This window comes from Molothrus aeneus, chromosome 27, assembly GCF_037042795.1.
Source record: "Molothrus aeneus isolate 106 chromosome 27, BPBGC_Maene_1.0, whole genome shotgun sequence".
Taxonomy (NCBI): Eukaryota; Metazoa; Chordata; class Aves; order Passeriformes; family Icteridae; genus Molothrus; species Molothrus aeneus.
In genome coordinates this window covers 3,199,751-3,215,518 of record NC_089672.1, presented here as the reverse complement: position 1 = coordinate 3,215,518, position 15,768 = coordinate 3,199,751, and the positions used below count along the sequence as shown (strand labels likewise).

Genomic DNA, 15,768 nt, shown 5'->3' with positions numbered 1-15,768 from the left:
GCTCCTCTCCTGTGCTGAGGAGGGTCTGAGGGTGCTCCTCAGTGGGCAGAGCCCATCGCTGGCGCTGCTGGGGAGCAGCAGTGTGGGCACAGCGTGGTGCTGGCTCTGCCATGCCCCAGTGGAGCAGCCTCGGGCTCTGTGGGTGTGGGGGAGAGGAGAGGCCAGCCCTGGAGGAAGTGGTTTGTGAAGGAAATGAGATGCGAGCACTCAGCGCCTGCCTTATCGGTCTGGCTGCCTGCCAGCACTGCCGTGGGCAAGCAGGGCTGCTCCCAGGAGCCCGGGGCTGCCAAGGGCTGTGGTGTGGCAGCTGCTCTGGGCTCCTGCCCCCAGCCACAGCTCACCACAGGCACCACAGAGCGCTGCTGGAGCTGGGGCTGCCCTGGCAGGCCAGCAGCCACACCTCTGTCACCAAAAGGAGCCCCCCAGGACACCCTGCAGAGCCCAGCCCTTGGCACAGCTGGCAGCACTGGCTGGCAAAGGTCCTTGCTCAGAGCCAGCCCAGCCCTTCTTTTGTTCCTTTTTATTAGTAAGGGATTGAAAACATAGTTAAATACATTTCTTTACTGATAATTTACAGCTGTTTCTGCAGCAGAAAATGGGTGCTGTTAAGTCAGTAGCAGTAATTCAGGAGACACATGCTCTCAGGCTTTGTGCAGCTCCCTGTGCAGCCAGCCTGAGGGACAGACAGAAGCCAGGATGTCCAGCCCAGCCTTTGCCCAGCCGCAGGAGATGCCAGATTACACCCAGCCCTCACCTCCTGCAGGAACCAGGGCAGGAGGATGGGGCTGGAGCCTTGGTTTGGTGCAGAAAGCAGTGGAGGAGGAGGGAAAGTAGAGCTGCAGGAGGGCAGGTCCAGCACTGGAGGCCTCTGTGAGCCATGGTGGCATTGGGCAAGGTGTGTCACCATTGCTGATGGTGACAGGAGTCAGTAAACCACCTCATACACTGTGGCCTTCTTGTCACCAGAGCCCGTAACGATGAATTTGTCGTTGACAGAGATGTCACAGCTCAGGACTGACGAGGACTCCTTAGACTGTGAGTGAGAGGGCAGGAGGTGAGAGCAGGGCTGGTGCCTGGAGCCACCACAATCCCCCTGCACAGATTCCTCAGCCCACCTGGAAGATGCTGGCTCCGTAGGGTGCCCGCCAGGCGTTGAGCAGGTTGTCCTTCCCCGTGCTCACAAACCACTTTCCTGGGACAGGAGACAAAGTGGGTGTCAGCAGCTGGAACACCATTCAGGGGATAAACCACAGGGATAAAGCTGAGGCTATCCACAGCCCAGGCAGTAAAAAGGGCCCTTGCCTACCACAGGAGGCGAATTTGAGAGAGAGGACACAGCTCTCGTGGAGGTGCAGCTGGTACTTGTCAGGTTTGGTGACGTGCAGGATCTCCACGTTGCTGCTCTCCATGCCCACGGCCAGCCACTCTCCCATGGGGCAGTAGCCCAGGGAGAAGATCTGAGGGGACACACAGGCTCACAGGGTGGCCCAGCAGCAGGTGCCAGCTGGCCCCAGGTGCTGCCAGAGGGCTCCAGCCCTACCTGGGAGCTGAAGTCGTGCTGCTGCAGCTGCCGGCCCTCCCGCAGGTCCCAGCAGCGCACGGTGTTGTCCAGCCCCCCTGTCCACAGCTTGGTGCCATAGTTAGAGATGTCAATGCAGCTGGCACCGTCTGTGTGGCCTTGAAACTGCCTGGGAAAGAGGGAGATGGAGAGGGAGAGGGCACAGCTGGCAGGGCAGGCAGCACCTGCAGCACGGAGCATGGGCAGGGCAGCACTCCAGTGAGGAGTGCAAGGACAGGCACTGTCCCATGGCCAGGGTCACACACAGGGACAGGCAGGGACATGCTGCAGGGACTGAGGGGATGCTGGCCCCAGGAGTCCCCAGCAGTCCTGGCCTGCAGCCCCTTTGCCCCAAACTCACCTGACCAGGGTCTGGTTCTGCAGGTCCCACACCACGATGTTGCCGTCGCTGCAGCAGGAGAAGCAGACTTTGGCGTCAGGGCTGATGGCCAGGGCGTAGCAGGCGGGGGCAGAGGAGGTGAGCTCAGCCTTGATGCGGGGCGTGGGGGCTGCCAGGTCCCAGATGGACAGGGTGCTGGCCTCCCCCCCCACGATCAGGCTGCGGCCGTCGGGGAGCAGCTTGCAGGAGCGGATGTAGTTGTCACGGTTCTGAACGGGGGCGACAGGCAGCAGGGCAAGGCAGGGAGGACATGATGAGCACACAGGGCCTTGCAGGAGACACTTCTCCTTCTCCCACTGCAGCTGGGAAAGGCCCCTCTGCTCCCTCCACTGCAGCAGGGGCACATTCCCCTTGCCAGCCCCAGCCCAAAGGCACTCCTGCTCCTCCTCCTCCTCCTCCTCCTCCTCCTCATCCTCACCAGGCAGTCCAGCTGAGCCACGGCCGTCTTGGTGCCCGGCTGCCCCACGTCCCAGACCTTGACGCAGCCCTTGCCCCCGGTGTAGACGTGTCTGGTGGAGTTGCTGATGGTGACAGCACAGACCACCTCGCCGTGGCTCAGGGTGTGCAGCTGCCGCGCGTGCCGGGGGATGCCGGAGCCCAGCAGGGCGTCGGGGGGGAAAGGCACCGGCTGCATCTGCCCGTCAGCACTGACGTGGAAGGAGTAGGCACTGCAAGGGAGCAGAGCAGTGAGAAACACAGCAGGATCCTGCCTGGGCAGGGGCCATGCAGGTCTAACAGAGGCAACGTGGTCTGGAGGCAGAGGGCATGGAAGGAGAAGGCACTGGAGGGGAGCAGAGCAGTGAGAAGCAGAGCAGGATCCTGCATGGACAGGGGCTGGTGCCACACAGGTCCAAAAGGCACCAAAGGCACGTGGCACCAACAAGCAGCACGGTTTGGAGGCAGAGGACATGGAAGGAGAAGGCACTGGAGGGGAGCAGAGCAGTGAGAAGCACAGTAGGATCCTGCCTGGACAGGGGCTGCAGGTCCAACAGAGGCAGCACAGATTGGAGTCAGAGCCATGAGCAGAACACACCCAGCGATGCCAGCTGGGCACACAACAGGCACAGCCCAGCTTTCCCCCAGGCTCTGCTCCCTGCTGCCCTCAGCTTGTCCACACAGCCCAAATTCACCCCCACAAGCCACCACATCCCCTCCTCCAACACAGCCCTCATCCAGCACAGTTTGGAGTCAGAGCCATGGACGGAGAAGGCACGAGAAGGGAGCAGAAAAGAGGCTTAAACCACCTCTGTGTGAGGCCCAAGAGCAGGAGGTGATCTCTCTTAGCCATGCTGAAGCCAAAGTGGAAGGTGCCCAAGCCAAGATGGAATGTGCCCAAGGCAAGGTGGAATGTGCCCAAGCGAAAAGGTGGAAGGTGCCCATTATGCCCTGGCTAATGAGGGGTTTAATTACCCAGTTCCAGCTGCCAATGAAATGGCAGCACTGGATTCAGGATTGGAGAGCAGCTCCCCCTCAGGTGAGCCCTTGGGAGGGAGAGGCTCCCAGCAGCCACCTCAGCCCCTTGCCCCCACCCTCCCTGCAGCCACTTACGGTTTCCCTCCAGGGATGGTGGGGAGTGAAGAGGAGAGGGTGGAGGCCCTCAGGTGAGGGTGAGACTCAAACGCCACCTGCACAAAGCAAAGGGCACATGAGGAACAGAGCAGAGGACACCAAAGCTGGGCTCTGGCCTTTCCCTGCACACCCTGGGACCAGCTTGACCCTATGCAAGCTCCCTGCTCGCTGTGTCCTCCCATGCAGTGAGAAAACCCAAAATAGCTTCCCACAAACACCAGTGGAACCAGCAGAGGCTTCTCTGAAGATTCCACCAGCCCCACATCCCACCACCTGTGCAAGGGAGCCCTTCCTATGGCTGCAACCCCAGCTGAAGTCCCAGATGCTGCCCAGGGGACAGGCAGCAGAGCCAGCACACCCAGTACCCCTCCCTGTGTGACTCACCACGGGGGAGCGGCCGTAGAGCAGCCCAGTGCTGCTGGCCTGGGGCACTGACAGGTGGATGCCCATGCAGAGGCTGGGGGTGGCGTGGGGCACCATGGCCAGGGAGGACGTGAAGGGGCTGGAGGAGCTCAGGGGGCTGCGGAGAGCTGCACGAGGAGAGAGCCGTGGCTTGGCCCTGGCGTCACCCGGGGGAGAGGGGGGGACACCTGGTGACTGCACAGCCACCCCCCCCGACCCCCACAGCCAAGGCCTGAAGCAGTCAGCTTCGTGCAGCCCCACCAAAATGACAATTCAGCAGAGAAAAAGAGATTAAACCCCTGCTCTAGCCCAACCACCACCCTTGGCAGGTCTGAGCCCAGCAGGTGTGTGGCAATGGCAGGGGGGCTCCGCTTGGCCATGGTTCAGAGCTCTGATCTTGTGGAGTAAAATGGCCCTGCCAGCTCTGCTGGTGGCAAACAGGGTCCTGAATCCCTCCATCCCATCCCACCCGAGCAGAGCAGAGCAGCCTCTGTGCTGTCCTGGACACTGACTGACACCCCCTGTGCTGTCCTGGACACTCAGTGACACACATACCGCCCCCCCAAGCTGTCCTGGACAGTGACCCCCCCATGCTGTCCCTGTCACTCAGTGACCCCCCTGGACACTCAGTGACCCCCCTGTGCTGTCCCTGTCACTCACTGACACTGTCGGTGCTGGGGACCTTGGCCGGGGGCAGCCGGAGAGCGACGGCCGAGCTGGGTCCGGGGCCAGGCGTGAGGGAGTCAAGGGATGGTGAGGAAGAGGAAGGCTTGGAGGTGGCAGTGCTGGCCACTGAGTGGGTCTGTGCAGCAGAGGAAAGAAGAGCAGCTTCAGCTGTGGGAGCAGAGCCTGGGCCAGCAGCCTCCACACCTTGGAGGGTGGAAGGAGCTCCTGGATGGAGCTGGACAAGGATTGGCCATCCAGGTCCCCTCTCCTTTGCCCCTCACATGTCCCTGCTCTCCCCACAGCTGCAAATGCTCCATGCAAGCTTTGGGTCACCAAAGCTCCCTCAAGCCAAACTCCTCCTGCATGGAGGGGCACCCCCATCCCCAGTTTGGGACCAAGAGGATGCCTGGCATGAACTGGCCTCTCCAATCCCCACAACTATTTCATTCCTTGCCTTTGCCTTTTTTTTTTTTTCCCCTGCCTGCCTCTCCTATTTCTTCTGCTTTTTTTTCTGTCTGGGGATTTTGTCGACACCAGCAAAGGAGGGGAAAAAAAAAATTAATAACAGAGAAAAGCTACGTGCTGTGCTGGCAGATTGCTCAGGGCGCTTTGTCTGCTCTAATCCGATTGTGCTGGGGAGCTGCTGCTCGCTGCTGCCCACAGCCCCCAGCTGGCTCCTGACCCCAGATGGGGGGACATGTCACTCGGTCCCTGCGGTGGCTGGGAGGCCAAGGAGTGGCAGAAACATCCCTCCCCCTTCCCACATGCTGATGTTTCAATCTGAGCGCTGGACTGGTGCTTGGCAAGGAAGAAGGAAAAAAAAAAACAAAACCCACACACAGAAGCAAGGGAAAAAAAAAAAAAAAAGGAGGAAAAATCAATTGCTGTGAGCAGCTCTGGGGAATCCTGCAGGCAGGCGGGTGGAGAACACTGCAGAGCTGTGCTGTGCCCAGCAGCACTCACCCTGCCCCGAGGGCACGGATCTGTCCCCAATGGGCACAACCCTGGCATTTCTATCCGGCTGTATACGGCATTTCAGACTGACCATGGAGAGAAATTCCCGGCCACGCTGCCGGCCCCAGAGCCCACCCCCAGCCCCGGGGCTCCTCACCGGGCTCTGCTCCCGGCGCTCCCCGCTGGAGCCGACGGACGCGGGGCTCCCGGGCAGCTCCCGGCGGGACGGGCGGCTGGGGGGGCGGCCGGGGCTGCCGGGCTCCGAGGGCGGGTCCTGGGGGGAGAACAGCGCTGTGGGAAGCAGGAACCCCCCTGTGTAGGACGGCAGGGTCCCTGGGGAACCAGCACCACCACCCCACCAGTGCCCTCGGTCTGAATGAGGAGCATCCGTGCTGCGTTCTGCTCTCCTGGATGAGAAACGGCCTCGGTTTTTCTCTTTGGATAAAATGAGAGGTGACAGCAGGTTCAGAGGACGCTGGTGGCCAGGGATGCCTTCACAAGGAGGGATGGGGATCAGCACACATGAGGAGCTGAGACAGGGCTGCCATTTCAGAGGCAAGGCCACCCCTCAGCTCTTGCAATCCCATTCAACCAGGTCTGTGACTTTTTATCAGCACAATGAGCAGCTTTCATAAGCCTCATTTGCTGCAGAAATTCCTCCTGATCTTCCTTTTTGTGCCACTTCCTAAGAAAATACAAGCCCTGAAAGACTTCATATCTTTCTCTCCCCTCTGTCTTCTAAGGGGCTTATAGCACATCCCCAAAACATCTTCACCAAGAACAGCAGTGGCTGGGATCAAGTTCTGTCAGGTGTGCCTCAGTCAAGAAGCATGTGGCAGTTCCACTGCAGAAGACTGGAATTCAGTGAGGTGAGTTAAAGTTGAGGCTGCTGCAGGGCCAGGTAGGGCAGGAAGGGGCTCGAGGCATGGGGCTGGCAGGGCCATGAGGCTCCTGCCACCTCCACCCACAGGAGCTGCCAGCAGCAAGCCCAGCTCCATGGAGCTCTCATCTCAGCTTATCAGCCTCCCCATATGGGATGCTGCAGCAGAGGGGCTGACAGGGGATTGTGAAGCAGAGCCAAGCCTGTGGCTGGCAAAGCTGAGCCCTGGCTGGCACAGCTTTCCCAGAGCAGTGGGAGTGGAATCAGTCTTGGCTGGCACAACGCACTGGAGCAGGGCTGGCACGTGTCCTGGCTGGCCACTGCTGCCCAGCACAACGAGCTGCAGCCTGAAGAACCCCAAAGCTGGGGAACCAGAGTCCTAAACCCAACCACTGCAGCTGGAGCAGGATGCCTTGACAGGCCCTAAGGGCTTACCTCATCCACCACCAGGTTGTCATCACTCTTGTCCCCATCGCTGTCCTGTGAGGAGGGAGAAACCCAGAAGGGCTCAGTCAGGGCAGGGAGATGCTGCAGCAGGCTCTGTGTTCTGCCCCAGAGTGACCCATTTTCTCCTGTACATCCCTCCCTGGACCCATTTTCTCCTGCACATCCCTCCCTGGACCAACACCAGCCACATCCTGCTGGCAGTGACCCAGCCTTGGGCTGAGGAGCCTCCCTGGGGCTCCTCACTTGCTTTGTTCTTGCTCCCAGCACAGCAGCCCGGTGCAGCAGGGTGGGCACAGGGCTGCCCAGCCCCCTCCCCAGCCCAGCCCTGCCAGCCCCAGCCCTTGGGGCACTCACAGAATGCCCAGGCAGCTCCTTCTCCTCCCTCTTCCTCTTCAGCCCCGTGCGCTCCTCGTCCTGCAGGCTCTCGGCAGGGGAAGAAGAAACACTCTGAGGCAGAGGGAGAGGAAGGTGTGAGAGCCACTTGGAGGGCAGGCAGGCACCCCTCAGCTCTCAGTGGGGCCAGGCCCTGCTCCATGACCAACTCCATCCTGCCAAAGCATCTCCCTGGATGCTGGGAAAGAGCCCAGAACCCCAAATCCTGAACCAAGCAAGGGAGATCCACCCCTGCAGACACAACGAGCCAGGGTGGAGCAGAAAATCCCCACTGGAGCTGTGTTTGCTTCACCTCAACCCTGCCACGAGGTTTTGGAAGCAGAATGGGGCTGGGCAGGAAGAAGAGCCCTCCCCCAGGTGCTGCTGGCAGCTGCAGAGGTGTCACACGTGCCCTGGCATCCCCACACTGGTGACAATGCAGCCAGAAGGTGACAGAGATGCCCCATGCCAGGGCTCCCTGCAGCTGACTGCTCCTGGGTGCCTGGGCAGTGATGGCATCACAGACACCTCCTCTCCTACAGATCAATGCCTGCATTTCCCCAACAGAGATCATTAACCCTTCCTTCCCCTGCCTGGACCCTGGATTCTGCAGAGCTACTGTGGAGCTTGGGAAGGGAGTCACAGCTCTGGCACTGGGGGGGATCCTAAAAGGGAGGGGGCAGCCAAGGACTGCAGAGGGGCTGAGAGCTCTGAGACCTGTTCAGAATGATTCCTAAACTGGAAACTCCTTGAAAAGGACAGAGCTGGTTATTTTGGGAGCAGCCCTTGATCTTTAGCTCCTTGCATCAGCAAAGACTGAATTGAGGTGGCCCAGAAGCTTCAGTTACAAAACCCTGATGCAAACACAGCCCACCCAGGCCAGCAAAGCTCACCCAGCAGCCCCATCCCTTCCTTCCCAGGAGCCAGTGGCCAGCTTGGAGCACACTGGAGATGGCATCAGGGCCAGCTGAGGCCACTGGCCTGTCACAACTTACCCGGCTTGGGGTGAGCTCTGGATCCAGGCAGCAGCAGGGAGAACATCCCAGGTCCATGGCAGAGCAGAGGGGAGGACAGGGAGAGGTTGTTAATGCCAAGCCTGTGCCCCTCATACCCAGGCAGGAAGGAGAGAGGGGCACAGCAGGGCAAACCAGCAAACAGCAGGACACAGGTTTAGAAAACAAACAAACAAACAAATCACACCAGATTTCCCACTTTGCCCAGCTGAAGTGTGGATTCTGTGCTGTCTAAAGAGAGGTCAGCACTTTGGTGCCCCTCAGGAGAGCCTCTGCCCACCCACCTCCTTCCAAGAGCTTATCCCAGCTCTGAAATCCCTTCCCTAGACATGAAAACAGATCCAAAGGCCCCAGGAGGGGAGAGCTGGCCAGCTGAGCTCCCCTGAATCACACCCATCCCATTTCCTTAGGAAGCCATGCCTAAAAGCCCTGCTTGGAAACTCTCTGAGGCTTTTGGACATGCACAGCAAAGCAGGTCCACTTCCCTGAGCCCAGGGAAGGGGTGCCAGGCATTTACTGCAAATCCAAGCACAGGGAACACATTTACTGCAAATCCAAGCACAGGGCTGTGGGCTGGGCTTCAGCAACCTTCCCTGGCTGATTTTTGCTCCTAAAGATCCACCAGCATTCAGAGAGAACGAGTCCAGGTCCCTGCTGGCAAGAAGAGGCAGGCAGGGATGGGAAGCTGAGGGATTCCTGTGGGCACTGCTCCAAGGCCGTGGTCTGGAGTGGGACCAGATGCCTGCCATCAGCCCTGTGCACCCCTGGCTCAGCTTGACTCACACCAGCTCTGGCTAACTATGGCAGAGCACTGAGGATTAACCCCAGACAGATGGAGCATTTCAATCTTTTCCTTTTTTTTTTTTTTTTTTTTTTAATAAGGAATGGCCCTCACCACAGCCAGACACCCAGGCTGAGAGAAGTTCTGGCTGCCTGGGCTCTGAGGGTTAAGTAGGCTCAGCACAGCACAGCCTGCTTTTATTCTCTCTCTCTCTCTGGACTTTGTTTTCCTCCTTTGTGGAAGCCATCCTTAAAGAAACACGGGCAGGATTTGAGCTGCAGACAGCTGTGTGCAGGGGGGGGCAGAGCTGCCACCGACAGCTTCCTGCTGCTCTTTTCACCACCTTGAAATCCTCCAGGCCAAGCCAGACCATGAGAACCTGCAGCAAACCCCACCCAGTGCCTGGCTCTGCTGCTGCTCTGGGGTCCTGACCCAAGTGCATTTCAGTCAGCACCTTCCCCAGGGGAGTGTGCAGGGAAACATCACTGCTGCTAAACCTGGCTGCCTGTTTCTAGCTCACAGAGCCTCTCTCTCCTTGTCCCAGCCTCCCCTCAGCACAGCCACTCCATGCCTGTGCTCTGAAAAGGTGACTGGAGCTCAGAGCAGCTCCTCTTTTGTGCAACAGGCCACGAGCAGAGCTGGGCACAGTTACTCATTTGGCCCAGGCCTGCCAGCAGCATTCAGAGCACTGATTTAACGATGATTAAATATTGATGATGTTTGGAAGGCACTCGCTGATCCTGACAGGAGGAGGCACCCATCTGGACTAGGAATTAGTGTAATTTACACGGCACAACACACCCAATGAGGCTCTGCTTTCTGAATTCCTTGCCCCAGGCTTGTGGCTGTCACAGTTTCTACCAGAGGCTTGCAACAGTATTTTCCTTAAAAGTCTCATCTTTAAGTATCAGATCTTGATGTAAAAAGAGAGGATTTTTTTGTGGTGGGGATCTCCCAGCTGCCTCATGCACTGGAAACACCCAGGGGAGCAGGGAGAGCCGTGTGTGTGCACAAACACTTGCCCAGGGCTGCACACACAGCTTCACTGCAGAGCAGTCACAAACACAGCCAGCCTCCTGGGGCTGCAGGCATTCCATTCCACGAATTTGCCATCCCCAGGGATGCAGCAGCCAGGAGCCTCAGCAAAGAGGCAGGGCAGCATCCCAGCCTTGAAAGGGTTAACCCAGCTGTGCTTCTTCCCCTTACCTCTGTTCTCCCCATCCTGGGCCACTCTGTGCTCCTTGGCCAGCTGAACCTGAGCCATCAGTGCCCCTGATAGGGCCAGGAGCCCCGAGCTGGCCCCGCTCAGGCTGGGGGGCTGCATGCTGGAGGGGTGGGGTGCCAGCGGCAGCGGGGATGCGTGCTGGGAGAGCTGCTGAAGCTGCTGCTGCTGAAAGAGAAAGAGCAAATGGTCCTGGATGTGGAGGAGGCAGCCACGGCCCGGCCCTCCCCTCCCTTCCCCGCGGGCTGCGATGCGAAGCTCATGGGAGGAGACAGGGATGGGGATGGGGAGGGGACAGCGGAGCTCTGGGGGCTGCACAGGCTGGGTCACACCCCTGCCCCTTCCCTCGGGGCTGTCTGGGCTCAGCAGGCTCAGCACAGCCTCTTTTATTCTCCCTCTGGACTTTGTTTTCCTCCCGTGCCCCTTCCACCCGTGAGTCCCTCCCTGCTGCAGACACGACCCCAAGGCACGGCTGTGCCCTGCTCAGGGGGTGTCCCACAGGGCACCCAACACCTTCAGGACACCGTGGCAAATCCCTTCATCACAATGGGTGCACTAAAATAGCAAAAACCCTTAAATAGTAAAAAATTGATGTATCAAAATAGTAAAAAACCTTAAATAGTAAAAAACGAGTGTGTCAAAATAGTAAAAAACCTTAAATAGTAAAAATGGGTGTGTCAAAATAGTCAAAACCCTTAAAAAGTGAAAAATGGAAAAAAAGGTGTATCAAAATAGTAAAAATCCTTAAATAGTAAATAATGGGTGTGTCAAAATAATAAAAATCCTTAAATAGTAAAAAAATGGGTGTGTCAAAATAGTAAAACCCCTTAAATAGTAAATAATGGGTGCATCAAAATAGTCAAAACCCTTAAACAGTAAAAAATGGAAAATGGGTGTATCAAAATAGTAAAGGCCCTTAAATAGTAAAAAAGTAAAAAAAAAAGTGTGTCAAAATAGTAAAAATCTTTAAATAGTAAATAATGGGTGTGTCAAAATAATAAAAATCCTTAAATAGTAAATAATGGGTGTGTCAAAATAGTAAAAACATGGGTGTATTAAGAGTAAAAATCTCCCCTATCACTGCAGGGCCCAAAGCCCCAGGCAGGGAGGAATCTCTGGCCCCAGCCAGGCTGTGCAACTCACCCCGACGATGCTGTTGAGCTCTCCCATGGTCACCTGCTTGGCCCGTTCCACTGCCTGCAGGACCTGCTGCTGGTGCTGGGGAGGAAGGGCAAGGGGTGGTCACACCCTGCTCCTGCCCCTAGGGAGCTCCACATCGCCCCACCCTTCCCTGCAGAGCCCCTTCTCCCTCCCCTCCAGCCCAGGCATGAAGTTTTCTTCCCCAAAACCTCCCGTGGTTCAGGAAGGAGTCGGCTCTGGCTTCTTGGGAAGGGGTAAATCAATCTGCTGCACACCCCCTGCCTCCTCCTTACCTCCTGCGTCAGGAAGGGAATGATCTGGGCACAAATGGCACTCAGCCTCTTGACAATCTCTGCCTGAAGGAGGAAGCAGGAATCAGCAGGTATCACCATGGCTGGAGGGCTCTGAGCCCCCTCCTGCAAACACAACCTCTGCAGAGGGAGTGAAACTCTCCCCACCCACGGAAATTCTCCTGCTGCCTCTGCATCCCTGCTGGGATTTCCCAAACTGCTCTGCCCAGGGCTGCCAGGCACAGGGGAGGGACCCCACGCCTCAATCCCTGCGTGGCCCCAGGCCAAGGCAAGCTCCAAGCTGTCAGTCCCTGCAGCCCAGCTGGCTTTGCTCAGCCCAAACCCATCCTGGCTTTGCGGGCAGGGACAGAGGGGAGCCGAGCCACGGGCGCTGGCAGCGAGCCCTCCCTGTGCCTTCCCTTCCCAAACATGCAGCTCCAAGCCAGGCAGAGCAAGCAGGATGCAGAACTGCCCTCTTGGAATGGCACCAGCAAATCCCTCAAGGCTCTGTTGGTTGTACCTGCCCTGACCCGGAGCAGGACTCCACTCCCAGCCCCATCAAGCCCTGCGACAGCTCCCCCTGCTCCTTCAGAGGCTCAGAGCACTCCCAGAGCTGCCCCTGCCCACGGGGGAATGCAGAAAACCCGGTGCATCCTCTGAGGAGAGGCTCTGTGGTTGCAGACAAACCCACAGCAGGGCAAGCAGCACTTCCGAGGAAAGGGGCTGTGACTTCCAGCCCAGCCTCTCCAAGAGAAAATCCACATTTCCTGGGGAAAACTGCACACCCCCCCCCTGCTGTAAATGCAGCCCGGGGCTGGCTGCTCTGAAGGGTTTTATCAGCTCAGGTTTCTGACAATCCCCACCGGTGCTGCAGAGGTCAAAGCAGGCCGGGAGCCAAGGGAGAACAAAGGGAACATTTCCCTGCCGTGCCCCACAGCCAGCAGCGCCCTGTGCTCACCTGCAGCTCCCAGCTGCTCTCCCAGTCACTGGGACCCCCTCCTGCCCGGGCTCCTGCTCCTCAACCCCTTGGCCACCACCTCGTGGGCAGAGCCCCCAGCCCCACCTGGCTTGGGCCACGCCTGGTTCCCAATTCCCACTGGATTTTGGGGTGTGTAAGGGTGGCAGGAATGTGGTCCCCACCACAGCTCCCTGCTAACAAAAGGAGCAAACTCGGAGGGGCTGAGCCAGCTGGAGGGATATGGCAGTTGACTTGCCACTTTGTCAGGCATTGGTCCAAACTAATTTCCCTGGCAGAGAGCCCATGATGACTAGATTGATAAATCTGAAGAGGGAAAGCAAATTAAGGCTGGAACAAAAGGGGAACCAGGGAAGGGTGAAAACACTCCTCTGGCTTTGGGAAAGGAAAAGGGGATTAAGGAAAAAAAAAAAAGAGAAAAGAAAGACAATCCATTTGCCTCTGGGCTCTAGCTCCTGCTGTTTCCTCCACATCCCTCCTTCAAGTGGGGCCCCAGGGAAGCACTGCAGGGAGGCACCAGGGCTCACAGCAGGGCTCTGAGCGCTTCTCTTTGGGATGGGGAACTCAATAACACATCCTGACAACTGCTGCATCCCTCTGCAAGCCAGTCCCTGTGTCACTCAGAGCCATTAGAGCTGCAAGGCTCAAGGGAGATAATTTTCAAACGAAGTCTCCAACCTCTTCCTCTTCCCCACCCTCCCCTGCTGCTGTCCCAGCCCCCCTGCATTTACCTGCTTGTGCATTTCAATGTTCAGGCCGTAGGACATCTCGTAGTACTGAGAGGAAAAGCAAAAAGCACAGCACAGCCTGGTTAGGAGCTGTCCAGAGCAGCTGGCCCAGGACCAGCCCGGGGTTTGGCTGCTCCAGCCCATGAGGAATGGCTGGGACACTGTGCCAGGAGCCTGGGACAAGGCAGGGAGCAGGCACAGGCTGTTTACACCCGCAATTTGTTTAAGCCAAGGGGAGCCAGTCCTGCTGCCTCCCCAGATCCTGTCCTGGCTCTTGGAACCTGTTCCAGGTTTCACCCTTCAGCAGCCACCAGTGACTGTGAGCCCAATCCCCACACCTGGGCACCAAAGGATCTGCTGTCCTCCAGCAAAGCCTGTTCCAAAGGCAGGAAAGCACTTCTGGAAATCCCTTTGAGCCTCCAGGATGTGGGGAGGGCTCCCAGCTGATGGGTCAGAGGAACATGCCCTGCATTACCAACACCCAGCCTCACAGGCAGGGCTCTGTTCACCCCCAGGATGGGCTTTGCCCAAATTCACATCTTTTTGCCTTTTGGATGGTGTCACTTGGGTTCCCCCTTCCCCAGAGGGGCCAGTAAGGTCAGGTGCTGCAGGAGAAGGAACAGCTCTGCTGTCCCCATCCTCTTCCTCCCAGCAGCTCCTACAGGCTCTGGCTGCTGCCCAGGTCAGTCTGTCCTGGGGCCTTTTAACCCTTCATTGGCAACTGTGGAGGGCTCCTGCCCTGCTCCTTCCCCTTCCACCCAAACCACGAGCCTTGGAGCATCAGTTCTTAAATATCCACCCCTTGGGAGAAAGAGAGAGGGAAGAGCTGGGAGCTCTCTTACAAGGCCAGATAGAAAAAGGTTAAAAAAAAAAAAAAAAAGACAAAACCTATGGCAGGATTCCCGGGCTCAAGCAGCACTGAGCACCAAGAGAAATGGTGATTAACTCCTTCCTGCCTCCCATTTTCCCAGCCCCAAGGTCAGCACTGGGCAGGGCTGAGAGGAGCCCCAGCACCCAGATGTGTGTGAGGGCAGCAGCCCAGAGGGGACAGCCCTTCAGGGGGACAAGGGGACACGGCAGGGGGACAGCTTACCATGACATAATGTCTCTGCATCTCTGTCTTCTCGCTCACCAGCTTCTCACACTCCAGCTTCAGGCTGCAAAGGGGACCCAGGGCTTCCAATCACGGACCTGCAGCCCCTGCCCCATCCCTGGGGCAAGCTCAGCACATCTCCTGCGTGCTCTTGGGGCTGCAGGGGTGTCACCCACCCTGCCCAGGGCACCTGCAGGGCTGTCACACACACACACACCCTGCCCGGGGCACCTGCACCCCACGGCTGTGCTGTGCACACACCTGTAGCACCCACCCAGAGCTCTGTGCCCTCCCTGCTCCAGCCCCCGGCTCAGACAGAGGAAATTGGGCTGATCCTCCCCTTGGGACTCCTGCTGAAGACCTGGATCCCCAGCTGTCGCTTTTATGCTGTCCCCCAGCCCAAACCCTTCTCCCCTTCCTCCTTCTGCACGGACGAGGCTCTGTCACCACCATCCACCCCTCCGGAGCCTGCTCCTAAATCTGATCCTTTTAGGATTCAAGGTTGGGTCCCACCAGCAGAGCAGCAGCTCTGCTGAGTGCCTGGCCCCAAAGCTGCTCCTGGAAAGACCAGATAGACGATTGTGCTCCTGAAGGAGCTCTCCACCTCCTCCTTCCCCACTTCCCCCGCTGCTCGAACGCTCCAGCCCCGTTATCCCACCGCGCTCAGCCCAGCCCGGCCCCGGTCCCACCTGTGGTACTGCGCCTGCAGGAACTGAAACTCCTCCTTGATTCGCTCGCAGATTTCCAGCACCGAGAACTTGAAGGGCTGCCCGGGCTGCAGCGGAGAGACAGCCCGGCTGTGGAGGCTGCGGCTCGGCCCCGCGGCCCGGCCCGGCCCGGCCCCGCCGCCCCCGCGGCACTTACCGGGTGCCGTCCCTGAGGGAACATCCTGAGCGCCCCTCAGGGCTCCCTGCCAGGCCCCGCCGCTCCCCGGGCGCTGCTGCCCGCTCCTCCCGCCGGGGCCCGGGGGTGCCAGGGCTCGGCGGGGAGCGGGGGTTTGGCCGAGCGGCTCGGGTGGCGCTCCCGGGGTCTCGTTCCCGGGGCCGGGGCGGGGCTGAGGCGGCCCCGGTGCGGGGGCGCGGGGGGGGAGCGGCCGCTCGGCCCCGCGCGCCCCGCGCCCGCTTAAGGAGGCGCGTTCCCGTTTCCCGCGGGGCTCGGGACACCGGAGCTCCCGCACCCGCCGAGGCGCCGAGCGAGCGCGGCGATGCCGGAGATCGAGGAGAGCCCAGGGAAGGAGCCGGCTCTGGAGCCGCCGCTGCTGTCCCGAACGGAGCCGC

General features: G+C 58.9%; 1 protein-coding gene across 7 annotated transcripts; it reads right to left on the bottom strand.

Moving 5' to 3' along the window:
• Nucleotides 1–505: 505 nt before the first annotated feature.
• TLE2 (TLE family member 2, transcriptional corepressor) lies at nt 506–15,525 on the bottom strand. 7 transcript variants are annotated; one of them, XM_066566535.1, is made up of 20 exons: nt 15,356–15,525; nt 15,181–15,266; nt 14,492–14,555; nt 13,402–13,446; nt 11,698–11,760; nt 11,408–11,482; nt 10,249–10,432; nt 8,244–8,260; nt 7,231–7,323; nt 6,865–6,909; nt 5,707–5,823; nt 4,590–4,731; nt 3,912–4,057; nt 3,507–3,583; nt 2,377–2,626; nt 1,920–2,167; nt 1,541–1,688; nt 1,307–1,457; nt 1,116–1,192; nt 506–1,033 (listed from the first exon to the last, which is right to left on the bottom strand). In XM_066566535.1, exons 1-20 carry the CDS (start codon nt 15,377–15,379, stop codon nt 926–928), a joined length of 2,160 nt encoding a protein of 719 aa, XP_066422632.1. In that variant the 5' UTR covers nt 15,380–15,525; the 3' UTR covers nt 506–925. The 7 variants fall into 7 exon arrangements, 6 of the variants coding, with proteins under 6 accessions (XP_066422632.1, XP_066422633.1, XP_066422635.1 ...); XM_066566536.1 differs by having other exon boundaries at nt 1,303–1,457; nt 1,541–1,684; XM_066566538.1 differs by having other exon boundaries at nt 10,249–10,429.
• Between the last annotated feature and the right edge of the window lie 243 nt (nt 15,526–15,768).

What these genes read in the sequence shown, in the direction of transcription:
- TLE2 (XM_066566535.1), bottom strand. Translation starts at nt 15,379, where the DNA reads ATGTTCCCTCAGGGACGGCACCCG. An exon ending in ACCATCCCTGGAGGGAAACC is followed by an intron (nt 2,627 to 3,506) that starts GTAAGTGGCTGC and finishes GCTCCCTTGCAG; the next exon opens with TGCCTACTCCTTCCACGTCA. An exon ending in AGCACGACTTCAGCTCCCAG is followed by an intron (nt 1,458 to 1,540) that starts GTAGGGCTGGAG and finishes GTGTCCCCTCAG; the next exon opens with ATCTTCTCCCTGGGCTACTG.